The 22,197-nt window shown below is 41.7% G+C and overlaps 12 protein-coding genes across 12 annotated transcripts; 6 read left to right on the top strand and 6 right to left on the bottom strand.

The window, feature by feature from the left end:
* Positions 1-14: 14 nt before the first annotated feature.
* HG535_0F05380 (uncharacterized protein) lies at positions 15-3,659 on the bottom strand (the record flags this gene model as incomplete). The annotated part of the gene is made up of 1 exon (XM_037289856.1): positions 15-3,659. One exon carries the CDS (start codon positions 3,657-3,659, stop codon positions 15-17), a length of 3,645 nt encoding a protein of 1,214 aa, XP_037145751.1.
* Positions 3,660-4,900: 1,241 nt separating this feature from the next.
* Positions 4,901-5,365, top strand: ISU2 (putative iron-binding protein ISU2; the record flags this gene model as incomplete). The annotated part of the gene is made up of 1 exon (XM_037289855.1): positions 4,901-5,365. One exon carries the CDS (start codon positions 4,901-4,903, stop codon positions 5,363-5,365), a length of 465 nt encoding a protein of 154 aa, XP_037145750.1.
* Positions 5,366-5,706: 341 nt separating this feature from the next.
* Positions 5,707-6,144, top strand: RPB8 (DNA-directed RNA polymerase core subunit RPB8; the record flags this gene model as incomplete). Its single annotated transcript, XM_037289854.1, has 1 exon — positions 5,707-6,144. The coding sequence occupies one exon, from the start codon at positions 5,707-5,709 to the stop codon at positions 6,142-6,144; it is 438 nt and encodes a 145-aa protein (XP_037145749.1).
* A 79-nt stretch (positions 6,145-6,223) lies between these two features.
* DSC3 (Dsc3p) lies at positions 6,224-7,036 on the bottom strand (the record flags this gene model as incomplete). The annotated part of the gene is made up of 1 exon (XM_037289853.1): positions 6,224-7,036. The coding sequence occupies one exon, from the start codon at positions 7,034-7,036 to the stop codon at positions 6,224-6,226; it is 813 nt and encodes a 270-aa protein (XP_037145748.1).
* Positions 7,037-7,601: 565 nt separating this feature from the next.
* Positions 7,602-8,510, bottom strand: ODC2 (mitochondrial 2-oxodicarboxylate carrier; the record flags this gene model as incomplete). Its single annotated transcript, XM_037289852.1, has 1 exon — positions 7,602-8,510. One exon carries the CDS (start codon positions 8,508-8,510, stop codon positions 7,602-7,604), a length of 909 nt encoding a protein of 302 aa, XP_037145747.1.
* A 781-nt stretch (positions 8,511-9,291) lies between these two features.
* MCT1 ([acyl-carrier-protein] S-malonyltransferase) lies at positions 9,292-10,350 on the top strand (the record flags this gene model as incomplete). The annotated part of the gene is made up of 1 exon (XM_037289851.1): positions 9,292-10,350. The coding sequence occupies one exon, from the start codon at positions 9,292-9,294 to the stop codon at positions 10,348-10,350; it is 1,059 nt and encodes a 352-aa protein (XP_037145746.1).
* Positions 10,351-10,438: 88 nt separating this feature from the next.
* Positions 10,439-11,605, bottom strand: RDS2 (gluconeogenesis transcription factor RDS2; the record flags this gene model as incomplete). The annotated part of the gene is made up of 1 exon (XM_037289850.1): positions 10,439-11,605. The coding sequence occupies one exon, from the start codon at positions 11,603-11,605 to the stop codon at positions 10,439-10,441; it is 1,167 nt and encodes a 388-aa protein (XP_037145745.1).
* A 191-nt stretch (positions 11,606-11,796) lies between these two features.
* Positions 11,797-12,675, top strand: COX11 (Cox11p; the record flags this gene model as incomplete). Its single annotated transcript, XM_037289849.1, has 1 exon — positions 11,797-12,675. The coding sequence occupies one exon, from the start codon at positions 11,797-11,799 to the stop codon at positions 12,673-12,675; it is 879 nt and encodes a 292-aa protein (XP_037145744.1).
* A 116-nt stretch (positions 12,676-12,791) lies between these two features.
* On the bottom strand, positions 12,792-13,571 carry RCN2 (Rcn2p; the record flags this gene model as incomplete). Its single annotated transcript, XM_037289848.1, has 1 exon — positions 12,792-13,571. The coding sequence occupies one exon, from the start codon at positions 13,569-13,571 to the stop codon at positions 12,792-12,794; it is 780 nt and encodes a 259-aa protein (XP_037145743.1).
* Positions 13,572-15,613: 2,042 nt separating this feature from the next.
* RPL5 (60S ribosomal protein uL18) lies at positions 15,614-16,504 on the top strand (the record flags this gene model as incomplete). Its single annotated transcript, XM_037289847.1, has 1 exon — positions 15,614-16,504. The coding sequence occupies one exon, from the start codon at positions 15,614-15,616 to the stop codon at positions 16,502-16,504; it is 891 nt and encodes a 296-aa protein (XP_037145742.1).
* A 194-nt stretch (positions 16,505-16,698) lies between these two features.
* On the top strand, positions 16,699-19,413 carry STE13 (Ste13p; the record flags this gene model as incomplete). The annotated part of the gene is made up of 1 exon (XM_037289846.1): positions 16,699-19,413. One exon carries the CDS (start codon positions 16,699-16,701, stop codon positions 19,411-19,413), a length of 2,715 nt encoding a protein of 904 aa, XP_037145741.1.
* Positions 19,414-19,490: 77 nt separating this feature from the next.
* RFC1 (replication factor C subunit 1) lies at positions 19,491-22,043 on the bottom strand (the record flags this gene model as incomplete). The annotated part of the gene is made up of 1 exon (XM_037289845.1): positions 19,491-22,043. The coding sequence occupies one exon, from the start codon at positions 22,041-22,043 to the stop codon at positions 19,491-19,493; it is 2,553 nt and encodes an 850-aa protein (XP_037145740.1).
* Positions 22,044-22,197: the final 154 nt, after the last annotated feature.

Raw genomic sequence — 22,197 nt, 5'->3', positions numbered from 1 at the left:
AAAAATATGTTGTATTACTTCAGTTTCGGTGGTCCCTCTGGTTTTATGGGACGCTCCATTTTCAAATTATTCAATAATTTATCATATGTCTCTTTGACAGTTGCTTCTTCATGATCCTTTGAAGTCGAATGCAGGCATTCAGATCCCGATTCGCTGTCGGTCCCTACTGAACAAATATTCGAAGATGCTCTCGTTTCAAGACTATGTTCAGTCATTGAGCCTGTTGATCTTAATGAGCTTCCATAAATACTCTCCAATTCGACCTGCTCTTTGTTTACATTTTTAATCAAGTCATCAATGGAATCTATCCCTTTAGCTTGAATGATAGCCTCACGTAGTTCTGTCCCCGAAGGAATTTTAGGCAGGAGTATCGGTTGTGCCAGCTTGTCACTTTTCGCGGTATTATTTGACCTTTCAGAACCAGAAGAAGCGGACTCATTGTGCTGTACCCTCTCAGGCCGTCTTGACTCGTGTTCTGGATAGATGGAACGTTGTTGTTGAACGAAGAAACCCCATTTGTGCAATTCACCTTCCTCCTCCTCCTGCCTTCTACTACCTACTCTTGAAACATTAGACGGCGAATCAACCAGTAAAGACTTACCTGTTATCACATCAATAACTCTACCAGAGTCGGTTGCCATTAGATGCGGTCTTGCTGCAATTTCATGCTCTGCAGAAACTGGAGTAGATAGCGCCTGTTCAGAGGAAACGTGTTTCAAAGATGGTAATTGCGTAGAGCTTGGACCTAATATTTGAGATAAATGAGGAATATTTGCGTATATTTCCAAAATATTCGTCAAATTTTTCTCTAAAAGTAAAAGACGCAAAAGGTTTTCTTTTTCCTGTAACGGCAATTCACCTGAACTTCTTTTCTCGAACATATCATCAATTTTGTATTGTACCTTAAGATGTAATTTTTGCAACTTTTCACAATATTTTTTGGTTAAGTACCTTTTTGTAGGATCAGTGTTTAGTATCTCCTTATTATTTATTCTCTTCAATACTTCCTCCGCCGTTTCTGTCACCAATGAACCATCGAAGATCAATTCATCTTGTGTCGATAATTCGTCTATCTGAAAGTTTGAATCAATATTTTTGTTCATATTGCGCATCAACATTAAAGCTATCCTTGATTTTATATCATCTGTGATATTATCATAATCAACATCAAGGATAACTAAATTTGGTGAATCCTTGACCAATGCATACAAAGAAGCTGAGAAAGTGTTTCTTGAAAATCTCTTAAATTGTTCCAAATCTTCCGGCGTTTTTATCATATCATTGTTAGGACCAATTGCATCAAATACTGTGGTTTGAGATTGAATAGAAATATGAGTTAAATTGTTGCATTTACCCAAAATATTACAAAGCATTGACATGTTCTTGAAGCTTAGATTATTATTATCTAAATTGATTCTGTTTAATTTAGGAAACCTTGGTAAGTATTTAAACATGTATGGTAAAACATCTGGAAACGTTTGTGGGAGGTTACTGATATCCAAAAATTTTAAGGCAGGTAATAACGACAAATATTTCAACAATAGTGCTAAATCATACGCAGATGAAATATTTGTACTATTCAAAGTAAAATATTCCAAATTTTTTAATTCTAATGCCGATAATTTACTAACCATTACTTTAACTAACTCTGATAAGTCGTTAAATGCTAAATCAACACCTTGAACTTTATATTTTGACATCCAGTTAAAAATACATTTTATGCAATCTGTATTTATATCGGATGTCGCGACTCCTAATCGCAATGGTGATTTTGAATTTGCCTTACCGAAGGATTCGAGTAATATTTCCAATTGTTCAATGGGTAAATTTTGGAACTTGATACCGTTCATCAATAGTTCTTCCAAAGGTTTCCCCGTTCTTTTAGTCAGCACCTGTGAAAAGAGTGACCAATCCATATTATCACGGTGAAGTATTTCTGGTAGATCCTGTCTTTTTTTAGTTTGTGATATATCTAGTCTTACTAGTGATTTATTTTCCAACAAAAATTTGCAAAGCAATCTCCATCCTCCTTGGTTAATGGGAACATTTCTTACACTTAATTTTTCTAGTACAGTAGAATTAACCAATGACATCAAAACGATTTGGAACATTTCTGGTGTCAAAGAAACTTTGTCAAATATTACTATATTAATAGGTACAACAGAAATAAAATCACAAAACGAAAGTATATCTATCAATGTAGGTTTCGGATTTAGAAATTTCAAAGTATGCAGTGGAGCGGTTTTACCCTTGACTTGTCTCAAGGTTGATGGGATAGGTAAAATCTCTCTCAAATGACAACATCTTGTATATACAACATCCAGAGTAGTTTCTGATTCATTTTTTGCATCCATATTACTTGATTCTTTAGTATATTCATTAAAATGATTCTCATGCATATGAATTGGTTTATCAATTGATAGGCTAGCAACTTTGTCGTCAACAACCGTTGCTGTTGTATCATTCTCTACTTGTTGTGACCATTTCGGTGAATTGATACGACCTAAGCTAGATGATGCTTTGAAAGAGGCGACTTCACTTTCAATCCTTTTCGCTGCGAAATGAGCTTCCTGTTGATGTTTGACGGATTCCTTTAGCGCTCGACGATAATCATCCAATGCAATTTTATATTCTTTCGAGTCCTTTGTATACCTGGGCTCCCGCTGAGACACTGGTGTGCTTGACGATGCTGCTGCTGCTGCTGCCGTTGCCTGCAGCTGTTGCTCTAAGTGCGCCTGTTGTTGTTGTTGTTGTTGTTGTTGTTGTGGCGACGGATTGCCGTTGGTAATACCTAGAGATATTGGTGGTACATCGCTGATCATATCTTCCGGCACCAATACATTTCCCATTTTTGGCTTTCTTGAAGGTAACTGTTGAGGAGGGTCGCAATCGAACTTATCGACGGCAAAAGTGACTCTTTTGAGCCGGATTTTCGCCAATTCGCCGAACGGGATTGTTGCTGACGGTTTGTGTAGTTCTAAACATGCCGGGTGTAGAATTGGAGTCTGAGGCCTTACTTCTGGGGACACTGGCTCTTTCATTACCGAGTTTGTAATGCTGTGTGTTATAATGCTGGACGAGACTGGGTGATGCGTGTGGCTGGCGCCATTCTGAGCGTGGTGTTGCTGTTGCTGATGCTGATGCTGTTGCTGTGACTGCGGTTGCGAGCGTGACAGTGGGGGTGATGGCGTCGATTTTTTGCCAAAAAGCGACCCGAATAGTGACTTCTTCGACCTTTCGTTCAGCGCATCTCCCTTTTTCAGATCAGAAAAGGATACAGACGACGACCTGCGCATCTTCTGCTGCTGCTGCTGGGGCTGCACCTGCTGCTGCCGGCTTGGCGCCTCTGCCTCCAGCTGCGTGGCCGTCTGCAATTGCTCAGCACCGTTGGTAGAACTGGACCTCTGAGCAGGTGAGGGCTTCTTAACTGCCGGCTTGGAAAGCGCCGCGTTGGAGATAGACGCCGATCTGCTCCGCAAGGGCAATCTTTCGCCCTCACCCAGCGACCCGGCTGGCGCAGCTGCTCCAGCACCTTCAATCGCCACCTCGCTCGCCAACCCTCCATCCACGTCCTGCTTGCCCGCCTTCGCCTTGGCCTGCCTCCTCTTGCCCCTGTACAACCAATCCGTAGGAATATCCACGATGACCGAATTCATCATCGACGCAGCCTGATGTCTGGTCTCCTCTGGCCTTCCGTCTGCTCCGGCCTGATTCCTCTGTCCTCACCTTCGCACGACTATATATAATCTCTCAGGCCCTCGTAACGCATTTAAAGGTTCGCTCTCATTACTTATACCAACCGTCTCCCATGCCTTTCTCCTGCTTGGTAACGGACGTTGACGGCTCCACGGATTCAAGCCGGGCATCGTCCTGCTTTGCTCGCAGAGGGACCCAAACTGGACGGAAAGAAAGAACGAAAAAATTGATAGAAAAATACACTTTTCACAGAAACCAGTGCGGAACTTGCCAATTTCGTAATTTCCATTCTCCCGCGTTGCAGAAGCTTCCACATATCCCCTGTCCGGGCTGCCCGCACCGTACCCTATCCGGACACGCTTTCTGGAATGTGCCCCTCCTTATTGCGGTGTCTGCCCCTCTTTTCCTTCTGCTCCCTGTTTTCGCTTTTTCTTTTTCGGCGTTGCCCCCCTCTGCGCGTTGCTGTCCGGGCGGCGCCCGGACAGCAACGCCTGCCACGTGAATGTCACGTGGGACGCGCGTGACTCTTATTTCCGTCGGCGGTGCTCTCGTGCCGAGTGTTTCCCCGTCTGCTATTTCCGCACGGCCTATTTCCGTCTCGGCTTACTTGCCCCTTTTGCGGCTCTCGTCGCGCGTGATCTCTTTGCTGCGTCTTAGTCATCTGCCTGTCGAGCCCGCCCGCTCGCCGACCTTGTCCGAGTCCGGACGCCGTCCGGCGCTCCGAAGAGCGCCTTTTTCTAACGCCGCCGTGGCTTTTTCCGCGGCGCCACCAAACCTGTGCCATTTTGATCCATCACGATTACATCAGCGCGATGTTTTTTTTGATGTTGGTCCTTTTGGACGTACTTCATGACATGATGACTGCAGAAAAATTTGCACCCCTCCTAGTGATTGGCGTTAGTCTGTTGGAGTTAATGGGGGCGAACAGCAGCAACTCTCCATCGGTAACCACAGATAAAGCAGTTTCCAGTATATATAGAGATTGTGTAGGCATACTGCACCTATTAATGGAGATATCGACACAAATATATATACTCGGTGTTTTTCTTATGAAGAGTCCAACGAGGTGCTCAATATAACAAAGTATACGTGTGACATCATCGCTAAGTCAAGGCTAGGAAAAAAGGCAGAAAAAAGATTTGCAACAGGAGCTGTACCGGTGGAACAGTAGCTGCAACAGTACAACAGATCAAGAGAGAAGAATATGTTCAGGTTCATCAGACCGGGGTTCAGCGGCAGTGGGATGTCAGCTGCGGGAACAAGACTGACGAGGAGGCTGTATCACCCCAAGGTGATCGATCATTACACAAACCCGCGCAATGTGGGCTCGTTGGATAAGACGCTGCCCAACGTGGGGACGGGACTGGTGGGGGCACCGGCTTGCGGGGACGTGATGAAGCTGCAGATCCAGGTGGACGACTCTGGCGTGATCCAGAATGTCAAGTTCAAGACGTTTGGTTGCGGCTCCGCCATCGCGTCTTCCTCGTACATGACGGAGCTGGTGCGTGGCAAGACTCTGGAGGATGCTGCCAAGATCAAAAACACGGAGATCGCCAAAGAACTGAGCTTACCCCCCGTGAAGCTGCATTGCTCCATGCTGGCTGAGGACGCAATCAAAGCGGCGATCAAGGATTACCAGTCCAAGAGGAAACCAACGAGCCTCACGTGAGCGGCTGTCGTCAGGTCTCGCGAAGAGGCTGAGGGCGAGGCCCCACACTCCATGCATGAATATTCCTTTTAGCACTCGCCTAAAATACATAAAGACAAGGCATACACCTTACCCCATGTCAAGCATGTGTGTTTGACTACGCCATGCTGTGCTGTACGTAAACAATTTAATACTTTTTAGCATTGTACAAAAGAAATAAATGACCCCTTCGTTTTGTGTGATTCATCTCAGTTCACGAGATTGCAATTTCAACATTGAATTAGAAAAAAATTTCAGAAGTGATGCGCTCGGCTTTGAGTAGGTGTTCAGCAGCACACTCAGGGTGGTAATCAACCTTAGATATGTCCAATACTGTGTTCGATGATATATTTGTTGTGAACGATGTGGATCCAGGGAGATACAACAAAGTATCGCGTATAGAGGCAACTTCGACAACGCAGGAACAGTGTAAGCTGTCACTAGATGTAAATACGGACCTTTTTCCAATTCAACTACAAGACCAAGTTTCAATTGCTGTTGCGACTTCGTTGAGCCTGGATAAAACGACACAGGACTCTTCTGCAACTAGAAGTTGGAAACCTCCACAGCCTAATGAAAGATCTTTAGCGGACGATTACGACTACGTCGTTTATGGTGTATCATATAAATTTGAAGAGGTCAGTAAGGATTTAATCGCTGTTTACTTTTCATTTGGTGGTCTACTGATGAGACTAGAGGGCAACTATAGAACTTTGAACAATGTCAAACAAGAAAATGCATACCTATTGATTCGTCGTTAGATAAGGATGCATGCCCGCACGACCAGCAACAGCACGAGCACGAGCACGATCGCGATCGAATACATATGCAAATTTTTTTCTAAAATCCCCTAAATAGATTGAACATAATATTTACTATTACACCGGCTACTATCGACATTTTCTGTCTTTTATTGAACAACCCGTCTAGCTTCATCAGGAGTAGTCCAAAAATGCCAAAAACGAAGCCGATACAAATTCCAATTAATAAGTCCTTGTTGTGTTTAAAATTTGCTACTGCTATGGAATTGAATCTATTATCGTCTAATGCCCTGCCGCTGCCATCATCTACTCCAGTCTCCATCCATTGTTCTTCCAGCTGTCTAATATCAGTACTCCCGTCTTCATTTCCATTGTGTCTCGATGCCTCCTCTTCCAGGTCGCCGTATGTGTGTCTGAACTGCTGTCTCAGCAGCTCAATCTCTTGTTCCGAGAACCCGACTGCTCTAAGCCGGTCGAACCCAATCGCTTGCGTGGTTGTACCCTCGTTTGACGGCGACACATCATCTAGGGCATCCTCATTGGTAAGTTGCTCATTACTCAGCGTTTCACTTCCCACAATACAGTGGATGTAGAATCTGTTACTATCCTGTTGGTCACGATGCTGAATGAAATAGCGATTCATCTCCCTTGAGAGGTCACTATGCGACTTTAACATTGCACCACTTCTTATAAACTTCAACCTTCTATTAGATGTCTCTTCTGGATGCAGGGCTCGACATTTCCTCCGTAACCATTGTGTATTTATGTCACTGTATGGAATATTTGTGACATCGATATCTAGATCCCTAATACCCACATCGGAGAAACGTATAACGATATACCGCCGCAGAGATGAATCATTGTAGAGTGGCAATAAAGGTTCTTCCGACATCTGCCTTGAGTACTCACCGAGGGCGATAGCCTTGCTGTCTGCTTTGGCTACACATTTGAATCCCTTTGTACCTATCTTTATGCTTTAACCTAAATCTCCTCCACCGAATATTTTAAGGAAGCCGGGTTATCTCACTTTTTCATAGATATAAAAATGACGATGATAAAACTTTTCTTCATATGAACTTTAAAGAGCACTTTTATTAAATTATTATGTTTAAAAAAACCATATAAAAATTAATCGTGCGGATTAATAATCCAGGACTATAAAACCGTGTTGCTTGAATCGATTCTCTTCAATTTGATTCCAAGCGTCAAGTCCACCGGAGAGATTGAAATTGTTCATCTTAATGCCCTTTTGTATATTCAATCAATTCTACGAGTATTCAAGGGCTGGTAGAACAAACAACTACACATATTGCCGTAATCTCTTTTATCTTGCGCCATCTTGTGTCATTTTCTTATTTTGTCAAATGCTGTGGTGGAGTCAACATTTTTCTCAGCGGAAGGGTTTGAGAGATATACACAAATACTACTAATAATATTACTTATTTATTTACTGGTGTTCACTGTATATTTTTCATTCTTCTGAAAAAATCTGTCATCTCAGTGAAGACAACCAAAAGGATACCTCCGCCAGGGCCTAATCTCAACACCTTTGGCACGAAACCTTTATACAAAGCTTTGAAGCCTTCTTCGCGGTAGATGACGAAGAGCGATGGCCATGACCAGTTGTACTTCCTCACTACACCGGCAATGCTGGCAGTATTTTGAATTCTCGATTTAACAACATCAAATGGTGTACTTAACAGAGACCCAATGGTACCACCAATAGTTCCCGCAATTAAATCATTTCTAGTTTTTTCTGTCTTTGATTTTGGTTTTGGTAATGCACCTCTGATCTGGAAGATAATACCAAAGTAACCCGAGTTCCAAACACCATGTCTCCACATCGTCGATTCGAGACCATTGTACATGGCCAATGTACCTTCCTTCGCAATGATTTGTTTAACAACATCAATCGGCCCTTTGTAACTTGAATTTAAATCCTGCAATCTGATCTTGACCAATTCGAATGGTACAACGACAAATGCCTCACAGATACCAGCGGAAGCACCACTCAAAATTGATAAGGGCTGGGTCAATGCTGATACCCCAAAAAGCTTCTTATAGATTGTTTGAAATTCGTCGTTACATGCAAATTTGGTTGCCCTCTTTGGAGCCTCCATCAACACCGGTGATGAAATTCCCTTATACAGACGAGATGCACCCTCCTTCTGAACGATTTTTTTCAGACAGTCAATAACACCAGAATACTGTTCCTGTCCAGCAGTGGCACCCGATGCTTTGCCAACTTGCAATTGCATTCTGGTCTTGACCACATCTAGTGGGTACATGACCAAAATCTCCGATATACCGGCAACAGCACCGGCAGCGAATTGATAGATAAATGGAAGTGGCTTTGGATCAGACATTTTGTGATGCGATTCTTGTACTAACAAACTAATTGGCGGCACGCAAATGAAAAGAAATAATTGATATACTTCTGACAGCAACAAATTTGCTTAACAGCCTCACTATTTAAACCAAAGTGCAAATGCTAATGCCACGAACTAACTCGTCTCTTTGTTTGATGACTGTATCTGCAGATTTATCATCGTTATCGTTCTTTCCGCTCTTTCGGCAAAATGAGGAAAATTTGCATCGGAAAAATCTTTCTGCAAGATGCTGACCTGTAATCAATCGCGAGAAGTCATTCATTATAGGCTCGAAACTGTTTTGATTCCATGCCAATCGGTGCGATAATTGCCTTCCAGAGTAAAGCATTGCAATCTGCATGACATGACTGTCAAGCAGATGACATTGTCAGCTTCTAGCATTCTGTCGCCAAGGTCTGCAGTCCGAAAACTCACAAAGAATAAGGACACATACATACATATATATATACCATTTGATAGATTTATATTTGCATCAGCATAGGCAACAGAATTGTTGCAGCGAATTCAGGATTCCTTGAGTCTGATGCATCTGCTTTTGACTGTTTAGTGATGGGCTTTCTACCGCTCGTATTTCGTACATACAGGTTCGCATTTCAATATGCGAGCACGAAAAATATATCGAAACAAAAATATGTAGATAATGGAATCTACAAATCGGGGGAATATTAAATAGTATAAGGTCTTAGATAGCAAGTCGTTCTTCTGGAAGGAACATAGGCATTTTGAGTTGCAGAACTTTGACTGTAGTATAGTGGCGATGAGACTAGTGACGTTTCCAGGTCAGGGCACCCCGATCTCGATACCTATGCTGAAATCCGTGATCAGGAATAAGGGCAAAGAATTCCAGACTGTGCTGGATAATTGTGGGGAGAAGTCCAATGATCTTTTGCAGTTTATTCTGAAGAACCCATCGAGTCCTGGGAGTATAGCCGCATGTTCGAATCTGTATTATCAGTTGTATAAGACCACGGAGACGAGGCCCAAAAAGTCGGTACTGTTGGGACACTCCCTGGGTGAGCTTGTTTGTTTAAGTGCGAACAATTTGTTCTCGCTAAAAGACTTATTTGATATTGCAAACTATAGGAATGAACTCATGGTTCAGTATACAGAAAACTACCTCCATGCCCATAGGATAAGCCGTTCATCACTGTTTGAAATGTGGGCACTTTCATCACCGAGAGCTAGAAATCTCCCCGAGGAGGTGACGCAATTATTATCAGCGTTACCAATTGGTACGGTATCGATAGCGAATGCCAACTCCATAAAGCAATGTGTCGTCACTGGACTTGTAGAAGATCTGGAGTCACTGAGAACAGAACTGCATTTGAAGATTCCTCTTTTGAGAATCACCGAGTTGACAAACCCGTTCAATATACCATTTCACAATAGCACCGTTTTGAGGCCGTTGCAAGAACGACTGTACGACTATATTTGGCAGATCCTTAAAAGGAACAATACTCATACGCTAACAGAGCTTGATTACCCGATAATTGCGAATTTAGATGGGAGAATATCTTTCCTAGTCCGTCATGCATTAGAAAGATTTGTTAAATGCAGCAGTAACACAGTCCAGTTTACCATGTGCTATGATACAATCAATAACGATCTTGCAAAAGATCTGGATGAAGCAGTCTGTATTGGGCCCGGTAATGTAATTTACAATCTAATAAGAAGAAATTGTCCGCATTTAAAAACTTATGAATATTCCTCCCTAACGACAATAGAAAAATTTCATGATGCTCATGTTAATGATAATGAAAAAAGCTCATTTAAGAAACAGGTTGATGATGGAAATGAAATCGAAAATAAAATTTAAAGCAGAAAACATGAACCTTGATTTATAGAATATTATTTTTCCCCCCACTAGTTCCTAGTTTACAGAAATTGGAAAGGGCATCCCTTAATCATGATATTGGTATAAAATTGCCTACTATACAAATAGGTATGTTATATCTGTCCCTTCTTATAGTGAAGCTAAAGCAACACGACCTTTTTTTCCTTCCATCTCTTGTTCTTAAATTACAACTAGTCAAAACAGCTTTTTGACCCTTATCGAAGGCTATCGAACCATACTTTTCCCAAAAGTTTACTGCACTCTCCTCTGACATTAGTTCATAAATCGCTAATTTGCCATCTCTAAGATCATCCACTGTACAATCGACCAAAGAGCCAAATTCTTTATTTCCCCTGTATATTTCTCCCGTGCGTCGCCATAGACATGCAGGCATGCTCATTGATGTGAAGACTCTGTCATAAGACAAAAGTAGCCTTTCAAACCCTTCCTCTACCAATACTAAATCAACATCTTTCAAAGATCGCGCAATTGCTCTAAATGCAGGTCTAATTGTCGACAGCGGTTTTAAGATTCTTTGTTTTGAGGACTGATTCATATATTTATCAATGTAATTCTGCAGCCGCGAATATCCTTGCGCATAATTATACGGTTGTAATAATCCAGCCTCGAGTTTTGCATTTATTACTGATTTTAATCTATCTTCTGGTGTCATTTCGGTGGAAGGATCAGCAGCTGTCAGGAAAAAATGCTCCTTCGGTGTTGGTGCATTTTCAACAGCTGAATTTTGATCTTCAAGTAAAACTGGGAGAGAAGGCTCCGGACTTCCTATCATAGACTGTTGAGGCAGAGAGTGATGACTTGAAATTTCGCTATTAGTAGCTGGGCCATGATTCATCAGCACAGGATCATCTAACATGTTGAGGAAAGCATTCAATGAACTAAACTCAGATCCAACATGTTCTGAGACAAAGGTGGGCTGCTGTGTTAAGAAACTTGGTGCCCTGTTCATCTGTGATGCGCTGCCATTATACATGTGCAAGCCTTCCATATGGTCATTTTTTTTAATTTCGTTATCTCCAGGCCTTAGTTGTTCATCAGGCTCGGTTATTGATACGGGTGTGACGGAATTTGAAAGAGGTTCATCGGTACAAAGGTGTGCAATATCTCTTTTTATGCATCTTTTACACGGGCGTTGTTCATCACAAATTAAATGCGACCTTCTGCAAAAAACGCAAGATCTTGACACTTTTTTGCGCCTCTTTTCTGGTCCCTCCATGCTGGTGCTTGACAGAAGATGGGGAAGTAATCTTATAATACCGGAATAAGAGTCTTGCTCATCGTTACATTTTTTTACTTTCTTTCGAAAATGAATCACTTGTCATGTCTCCCCGCATAAAAAAAATATACTTGCACAGATACTGAATAAAGCTGAGTTAGCCAGAGTAGAGTAAAGAGGAATCAAGCATTATGACTCAGTTGTTTCTATGGGGATTCAATACCGTAATAAGAGGGACTCATTGTTCCTTGGCAAGGTGCAGTCTCCCCTCGGTAGGATTGTCAGCGACATTGAGGCCGAAATATGTTAGTGGTTGTTTTAAGAGATTGAATTCGACAAAATCACCAAGAATAGATTTAAATAAAATGAGTACCGAGGAAATTAGAGCATTGCGTAATGAGTGGATTGCCAGGCAACGTAAATACAAGGACCGCACCGCAGCCTTATACTTTAGTAGTGTTGCTGTTATATTCCTTGGGTTGGCATATGCTGCTGTTCCATTATACAGGGCTATTTGCGCACGTACAGGATTTGGTGGTATCCCAATTACTGACAAACGTAAATTTACGCAAGATAAATTGGTTCCAGTGAATACAGATAAAAGAATACGGATTTCATTTACAAGTGAAGTTTCACAAATTCTACCGTGGAAATTTACACCCGAGCAACGTGAAGTTTATGTTCACCCAGGGGAAACAGCCTTGGCATTTTATAAAGCCAAGAATAGAAGTAGAGATGATATCATTGGTATGGCCACCTATAGTATAACTCCAGGAGAAGCAGCACAGTACTTCAACAAGATCCAATGCTTTTGCTTTGAGGAACAGAAACTAAGTGCTGGAGAAGAGATTGATATGCCAGTTTTCTTTTTTATTGACCCAGACTTTGCCTCAGATCCGCAAATGAGAAATATTGATGACATTGTGCTGCATTATACCTTCTTCAAAGCCCATTACAATGATGGTTCAGCAGTTACAAAGGGGGAAACCATTGACAAGGAAAAAGCTGCAATAAGTTCTCAACTATTATCACCGCAAGTAGTCAATGTGCAGGAGGAAGCTGGAGAATAAAGTGGATCGACAGAGATACTATCTATTGCTTGATCTTATATAGGTAATGTATATCGGTTATGTGTTCATGTAAATAAGCAATTTAGATTACTTTTCTAGCATTTTGGTATAATGAATTAAAGATGGAATTCGTTTAAAGTAATACTTGGACTTGGCGGTGGGATATCAATTCTTGAAGAAGATGATGATACCATATCAGTTGATGATGCAGAAGCTAGATCACCAGTATTCCTTGGCTTGAAAAGATATGTGGTTGTATCAGCAGGGCTGGAATCAAAAGTTGATTGACTAACCCTTTTATTCAATTTCGGTAATGGTTCTTTATAATAGTGCAGCTTAGATTGACTGTCGAACTTCAACATTGTTGGGGATTCCAAAGATGTGCGGTCTGGAGATAACGACGGACTACCTATAGAAAGTGAATAAGTACTAATTCCTGTACTTGATGGATCTGTGTCTATCGATAGAATTGGTTTACTGGCCTGCGAAAGTTGTTGTGAAGGGGTCTGTAATCGCTGGGACTCTGGTTGCTCAAGATGCGTATCTGTGGTCGTGTTGGTGTTTTGACGTTCCGGTGAACGTTTCGACATCAAAGTCAAATCATCTGAGGATCTTGATTTTGGTTTTGTCAAAAGGGACTCGGTGAGATAGAGTTTTGCAGTTCTTTTTTGTGACGCAAGTAGATTTTTCAAACTATTGTACATTTGAATTGTGGTTTCCTCATTATCCATAATTATAACAATCCGATTCAAAAATGCCAAGGGGCTGTAGTATAGTAAATTTGAGCTGAATTGCGGGAATAACTTGACAAACAGCTCCTTCTCCAATTGGTCGGGCCATTTCTCCTTGAAATAAGCTGTTGGAATATCCGTAATCAATATTTGTGTCTTTGGCATTTTATACCGCTGAATACCTGTTAGCCACTATTGTGTCAGGCTGTTGAGTTGTCCCCTTACTTCTGTGTACCAATGGTGCGTCCGGGTTGTGTGCCACTAATTTTACTTCCCAAATTATTCACCGTCTTGCTTATATACAAGACGTGTCGTTCAATCGTTATTACAAACCACTTCTGGACCCTTGTAACACAATGTGCAACACAACGTGCAGAATAATATGTCAGGCGGCATTGCGTAAAGGCATGCTATCAAGTAATCACTTTGTACTAGCAGCTGCGCCGCCGCCTTCCATTTCAGAACTGAGCCAAAAGATAGTGAAGCGGCGCAGCGTGAAATACAATCACAGGGCAGATTGAAATAATGAATTAGTCCGAGATACGGGCACAGCACCACCACCGAAGTGCTCTCACAGATCTAGATGCCCTTGTTCGATGCCCTTATTCGATGCCAACGACGAGATACAGCGCCTCAACAGGGCAGAAGGGAATATGAAACATTCATCGCTCTCGTGCTTAGGGCTTGAAGGAGTGACAGTGGAAGGCATGGTAATATTAAAACTAAGCCTTTTTATCAATTTTATTCGATACCATGTGCCGAAAAACGGTCTTGAGAATTCTTTGAATTGCCAGCCTTAATTTCTAATGTTTCTGTGGTGCGTGATGCGTGACTAGTCAGAGCCTGCACTTGCAGCGTCCGCCGGCCATTGTGTAGCTTCCTATTGGTAAAAGCCATACTTTAAATTTACCAATATTTGTACCCGACTTCCGGAGCATTACATCTTGACGATCTGAATGGCTTGTGAGCCTTGCCCACCCCGCACTGCTAGCGCTTTTCTATTAGCTGCATCGAGGTGAGAACTTGAGCCGTGGTCGTCAAAGCAATTGTCTAGGTATAGACAGAACAGCGCGTCTGTTCGCCTTTCTTATCGCTTGCGCTGAGGTCCAGGATGAATGTCATAGCGTTTAGCCGCAGAGCACTAGGACCTTTCGCGAGTTCTCGGAAAGGAACAGAAAGCACCATCTCACTTTGAAGAACATGCACACATTTTCATTCTCCGCACACGTTGTGTATATTTCATTTTACGAGTTGGTTGGTGGTCATCGTCCACCAAGAGGCGCGACCGATATCTGAAGACCAGTGAGAGAGGCCACAGAGGACACGGAATTCACCAACGACAGAGCATACAAACTCTAATCAACGCCCAGTAACAGTTGTCCGATCTCTCACAACGTTCTGCTCAACCGTTTTCTTCATTAGATCCCTCTGGGCAAGAAGACAACTGCCAGCCACTCCAGCTAAAATATACCAGCATTGCATTCAAACTATACCACACTCATGAGAATCAGCTGTGATCCTATACCGACGTTGAACTTCTACTAGAACACTTCTGTGTATTGTGATGAAGAACTTCATCCATGTAAGAGATTATACTCGTTGGAACATTTTAGCCGCCGAGGCTTGCAACACGGCATGTCCCATCGTGAACACGTTATTATCTACAGACAAAGGAAAGAACAAGCGAGCGGGATCGAAAGCCGAGCAATAACGGCCAAGGCGCATCTGTCCGAAATTCCGGAACACTGTTCCCGGCTTCACGTGAGGTGTCCGGGAGGACGCACGCTTTATCCAGGATGTGACTGTTTTCGGACGCACGAACAACTACGCAGTGGTGCACGGATGCTAACCAACAATAAGTTGGAAACCCATTCACCGCACTAACAATGTACGAAACGCATTTTTCAGTTTTGTCATTTTCGGTCTCTTTCGTTTCCCGTTTTTCACCGTCCGAAAGCTCCCGAGAGTCGAGAAAAGAAATTGGCATTGTGACGCAAAGCTGCAAAAAAAAAGATGCGCCGGGCGCGCCGGACACTCCGGACAGCACACACGAGGAACGCAGACACTGTCGATGGGTCTTGTTGGTTCAACTGAAAAAAATTATAGCAGGATCGATGATGGTCATTAACGTACTTTAGAAGTTTCTGGCTGTTCTCGATAACTTATATTTTAGCTTCATCTAATTGACCCAATCACAGATATCAACAATGGCTTTCGATCAAGTTATTAAGTCTTCTGCTTACCATTCTCGTTTCCAAACTCCTTTCAGAAGAAGAAGAGAAGGTAAAACCGATTACTACCAAAGAAAGAGATTGGTTGCTCAACACAAGGCTAAATATGCTACTCCAAAGTACAGATTAGTCGTCAGAATCACTAACAGAGATATCATCTGTCAGATCGTTTCTTCCACTATCACCGGTGACGTTGTCTTGGCTGCTGCTTACTCTCACGAATTGCCAAAGTACGGTATCAGCCATGGTTTGACCAACTGGGCCGCTGCTTACGCTACCGGTTTGTTGATCGCCAGAAGAGCGTTGCAAAAATTAGGCTTGGACGAAACCTACAAGGGTGTTGAAGAAGTCGAAGGTGAATACGAATTGACCGAAGCTGTTGAAGATGGTCCACGTCCATTCAAAGTTTTCTTAGATATCGGTTTGCAAAGAACTACCACTGGTGCTAGAGTCTTTGGTGCCCTAAAAGGTGCTTCCGACGGTGGTTTGTACGTTCCTCACTCCGAAAACAGATTCCCAGGTTGGGATTTCGAAGCTGAAGAGCTAGACGCTGAAATGTTGAGATCTTACATCTTTGCTGGTCACGTCTCTCAATACATGGAAGAATTAGCCGATGATGATGAGGAAAGATTCTCTGAATTGTTCAAGGGATACTTGGCCGATGACATCGATGCTGACTCCGTTGAGGACATCTACGCCAACGCTCACGAAGCCATTAGAGAAGATCCTTCTTTCAAACCAACTGAAAAGAAATTCACCAAGGAACAATACGCTGCTGAATCCAAGAAATACAGACAAGTTAAATTGACCAGAGAACAAAGACAAGAACGTGTCGCTGCCAAGATTGCTGCTTTGGCCGGCAACTAAATGTAGAATATGTATATATATATCATTTATGTGTATATATCCTAGATTGTTGTTGCTTTAAAGACAAGGTACGTTTTCGTATATATCCGACCGAAAAAATAACTGAATTAAACATCACCGTGATAAAGGCAAAGCCTCAAAAGGGAACTATTTCAATACCGAGAAAGGGAGATGCATAGAATAAATAGCTGATAATGTCGTCAACCCATTCACACAAGAGGAAGAATAGTCATCTCTTTCTACAAAGGAGAAATTCAAGTTCCGCTGATATGACCTCTTATGAAATGAACAACATGTATGGCAACAGCAACAACGACAGCAACGACACAAAAAATAGCAACGAAACGGAGCTTCGAGAGCAATCTTCAGATGATAGGACGTTTGCAAGGGCTCAAAGTGAGGATATAGAAAATCAACTCCTACCGAGCCCTTCGTTAAACTGGCAATTCAAGACACATGCACAAAAATTCAAGAAAAAAGGCATAGTCATAACATTTACAATAGTATCACTGGTATTACTGGCGCTGTTTCTAATACCTATAAGCCGTCTTGTCAGGACCCCCGGAAAGGTTAATAACAACTTTTCAAAGAGATCATTCACCATCGATCAAGTATTAAAGGGTGAATTTCTTTATGAGGAGAAAGACTTTCATTTCATAAGGCCACCTTCTCTTTTATTGAGTCATGATGCCGATCCTGGGCTCTATCTCACAGTTGATAACACTGGGGATGGGGAGTTTCTTGTGGCAAAACAATTGTTCAGCGATTCATTTTCAATTAACTTGGGGAAGACAAGTATCAACTATAATGACATAGAGTATATTATCAAAAAGGTTAAGGTCAATTATGCTCTCGATAAGATGATTATTGGCATTAACATAAAACATGAGTATCGACACTCTTCTAAAGGGCTATATTTCCTTAAAGATTTAAAAACCGATACCATTAATCCAATCTCTCCTCTATCCACTGGTGAGCCAGCTGATATTTCTTATGTTCATTTTTCGCCTTGTTATAATTTCATTTACTATGTGTTCGAAAATAATTTGTATGTTCAGAATCTTCATTCAGGTAGACCAGCGATGCAAATAACTCAAGACGGGTCCAGCGATATTTTTAATGGTAGGCCAGACTGGATATACGAGGAAGAAATATTTTCAAATGAAAAGGCTGTATGGTGGGCTCCCGATGACTCAAAACTGGTATTTGCAAAAATTAATGATACAGAAGTCCTAGACTATTACATTCCAAAGTATACAAATGAAGACAATAGTGCGTCGATCTGTAAGCTCAAATATCCTAGACCTGGCACCAAAAATCCAAAAATATCCCTTCTAATGCTTGATCTGCAAGTTGGCACAGTATACGCGTTGAACTTAATAGATGAACGAAATGAAAATGATAAACCTTTCAAAGATCTAATAATTTATGATGCAAATTGGATAGACCCAAACACTTTCCTGTTTAAAATAGCTGACAGAACATCCAAAAAAATGCTAGTGAAAGTGTACGAAAAACATCCCGACTTTGAATCATTGGACACAGTTAGAATGTTGGATGCCACGCAATATGGGGGCTGGATCGAGAAGACAAGGAGAATTTTACCAATTCCACCAAATGTGGAACTAGGAAGAAGGACCTATGGCTATGTAGACATTGAAACAGATGCCTCTGGGTTCAATCATTTATTTTACTATGATACATCCAAAGCAACAGAAGGTAAACAAATAACAAGCGGCGACTGGGAAGTGACAGGGAGAGGCATAGTTGGATATGAGTACGAATCTGATACAATTTTTTTTACAGCAAACGCAATTGGTCAAATGTCTCAACATCTGTACGGTGTAGCCTTCAATTTGAATGGCGACTCTGAAATAAGGACTTTTCAAAATCCAGAATCAAAAGAAGATTTCTATGACTATGAATTGAGTTCAAGCGGTAACTTTGCCTTAATGAGGAAATTAGGTCCGGGGGTGCCTTTTACGGCGGCTGGGCTTTTGATAGACGTTTTTGATGCAAATAATATTCATGATATGCACACAATTACTCTAATTGACAACACAACGATTGAAGAAAGTCTAGTAAAATATGATTTACCTCATAAAAGGTATAGTAGCATGGTAATAGAGGATAATGTGAGAATCAATTACGTGGAAATAAGGCCCGCACATTTGGATGTTGACAGAAAATATCCAGTTTTAGTCAGTGTCTACGGGGGCCCTGGCTCGCAAACTTATACCACCAAACATTCCGTCTTTTTCGAAGAGGCGGTTTCCTCTGGCTTGAATGCTATTGTTCTTGAAATTGAACCTAGAGGTACTGGGGGAAAAGGTTGGGCATTCAAAAAATGGGCAACTGAACGAATAGGTTATTGGGAGCCTCGGGATATTACCGAAGTAACTAAGAGATATATTGCTCAAAATCGCAACATGATTGACGAAGACCACATTGCTGTATGGGGATGGTCATACGGTGGCTTTTCCACATTAAAGACTGTAGAGTATGACAGCGGACAGGTGTTCAAATACGCAATGGCTGTTGCTCCTGTGACAAACTGGAGCTATTACGATTCATTTTATTCAGAAAGGTACATCGGTGATCCCATAGTCAATTACAAAACATACAGAGATACCGCAGCAGTCATAAATGTTGAAAACTTCAAAAAACTGGAGAGATTTTTAATAATACATGGTACTGCAGATGATAACGTACACATACGAAACACTTACGAGTTTATTGATAAGCTTAATACGCTGAACATTGAGAATTACGATATGCACATATTCCCGGACTCTGACCATTCTATTCAATTTCATAACTCCCAACAAATTGTCTTTAGAAAGTTGTATTACTGGTTGCAAGGTGCATTCAACGGTCATTATAAACATCTGGAGACTGCAGTAAAATAGTATTTATCGTTCGCAAATAATATAAAAATGTAATAATAAAACAACACCTAAACTATGATATAATCTTTGAAATTACATTACTTTGTCTTCCTCTTCTTTGTCGCGCCTGCATTAGTTGCTCTGGGCTTTCTTTTAGTTGGCTTAGCCTTTTGCTTAATCAATTTATCTTTCTTTAAGTCCTCATCTTCTTTTATCTCATCTTCGTCAGCTGGTGGTGCCCCATCATCCGCATCAACAATATCTTCAAAGTCTGGTTTGATGGTAGACCCGGCTGTAACCGCTGTCGTAGTACCCGTTCTATAGATTGCAACTGGATGTGTAGTGCTGTTATATCTTCTGGTAAATGCTGTCTTCACGGATGTTGGTATTTTCTTCAGCTGAGCATCAGCTGCATCTGGTCCGACTTGGAATTCCATGATAGTATCCCAATCTTCCCTGGTTAAATAATAGGCATCCATCAACTCAATTACTGGAGGTATCCCTTCTGCTCCGTTTTTCAATATTGGGTTCAAGAGTCTCCGTTTAAAGGTAGGCATATAATCAAGTCTTAAACCCATTTTGTCTGTGGAAGTACTCAATCGGGTATGGTATTGAAGGCCCTGCAGTAAGCGATAATATTTGCCCGATTTAGAGTTCTGACCTAGCCACGAAGTAAAATTTATTCTTCCAGACATATGTCCAGCAACTTTTGAAGAGGGATACACAGATGAAACTACTGCATGCAACGGCAAAAGACTCCACAATTGCTCGCTGCTCCGAATTTTTGCTTCGACTAAATTGGAATATGAGATGCTTTCAGCTGCATCAGCCACTGCAGCGATATGTGATTTTCCAGGCATCAAGTTCGATGGCCTAGTACTCAAATAATTCTCCTGTATCATTAACGGAGCGAAATCAAAATCATCAAAATATAAGGCAATTTTGTCATTGAGGGTAAAACTCTGTGACCCTGCATCTGTATAATAACGTCCATCCAAAAGCTTGTGCGTGATATCAAAAGGCTTCAAGGCTATGTTCTTTTGCCAGGCAGCCATAATATCAGCAACATTTTCGTGTCCAATACTTTTGGAAGTTTTAGACACAGCGGAAAGCAGATTAATAATTTGTCTTATATCTGCGTTCGTCGCTTGGAGTAGGCTATCTATAATGTTGGGATCCAGCTTGAATTTCTCTCTAATGGCAATTGTCATAAGTCGGGCCTTGACGCTATTCGCGTCTGGTCTTCTGAATTGTATATCGAGGCAAACTCTATCAAATGGTCTCATTTTTGGCAGATTCCTTTCGTTACAGATTAATATCATAGGCGTTGCTGTTTTGCGACAAAATTGCGCCAGTTGACCTACTCCACCACGATCACCACCACTCATACCATCAACCTCATCCATAATAATTACAAATTTATCGCAATTACTTTCTTGCTCCTGTTCTTTTTTCTTGAAATACCCGACAACAGAAGTGTTATCGAGTGCATTTTTGACTCCCGCATTTAATAAAGATTTAGATCTGACATCAGAAGCATTACGTTCCAAAATATCATAACCTAATTCCTCAGAAACAAGATGAGCAGCAGTGGTCTTACCAATGCCGGGAGGACCATAAAGTAGCGCTGCTCTGAATATGCCAGTACCGTCTCTCCCAGCATTTTTGAAACCATCTTTCTTACTTTGCTCCCAATTAATCAACCAATTCTTCAATTTATTTATGCTGCCTTTGTTACCACACATCTGTTGTAACGAGGTTGGTGCGTATTTATCTGTCCACAATTTATTTTTGTCATCCACCATGTGTGAGGATTTCATATTTTGTCCTGATTTTTTTGCAGAGGCAATTCTTTTTGCTCTTTCATCCTCTTCTTTTGCGATTGTTTCTGCGTCTAAGATAGCCTGTTGTTGTTGTTGTTCTAATTTTTGACGTGCTTTCTCAGCTGCTGCTCCATCTCCACCTTCAGCGGGCATTCCCTCAATAAGCTGTTTGAAACCGTTTTCATCAATTGCCTTCACTCCTAGCTTTTTTATGTTCTCTACTTTTTTAGGACCAGCTTCATCTCCAAGAACTACCACTGATGTTTTGCTTGAGATGGATTTGGTGACACGCGCACCATATCTTTTTGCTAAGCCCTCAGCTTGGCTCCTTTCTAAAGAGGGCAATACACCAGTGAAGACCATTGTCAAACCAAGCAAACAGTTAGGTTTCCCCTCTGGAAATCCTACTACGTTTTTTAGGTCCCCTGCATCATCCGAAGTCTTGGTGCCTCCAAATCTAGACACATTCTCTTTGACATGAACGCCGGATAAGTCAACCGAAGGGATGTTTTCCAAAACATCATGTACATTCAAACTCGTTTTCCTTTGATTTTTGGGTATCTTAGGCGACTCGTTAGGTGATCCCATCTTTTGACAACCTGTCTTCGATGCTCTTCTCTTAGGGTGATCGACAGTTCGCCTTTCTTGTTTAGCTTCAACGTTATCCCGGGGTCTTTTGAGAGACTGGGGTTCTTCTATATCATCATCCTTATCCAAGTCAATGAATTCGGGGGCATCCGCTTTTCGTTTTAGCCTAGTTGGTTGGGAAGATTTGCCTACTCTTTGAGAATTCTGCCCTTTACCAAAGTACGACGTGACGTCAACCATAATAAAGCTTCTACGTCTGTCGCTTCGAATGCAGGCTAGACTTCCTACTCTCTGCAAACCTTCGAATTCGACTTTTCATCCTTTAAAGATCAATCTTTCGTGGATGCCTTCATTTCGACTATTTTCACTTTTACACGCGCCCTGCACGCAGACC

The sequence above is a fragment of the Zygotorulaspora mrakii genome, chromosome 6, assembly GCF_013402915.1.
Source record: "Zygotorulaspora mrakii chromosome 6, complete sequence".
NCBI lineage: Eukaryota > Fungi > Ascomycota > Saccharomycetes > Saccharomycetales > Saccharomycetaceae > Zygotorulaspora > Zygotorulaspora mrakii.
The sequence above is the reverse complement of the archived record's forward strand: the minus strand, read 5'-3'. Positions and strand labels throughout refer to the sequence as shown.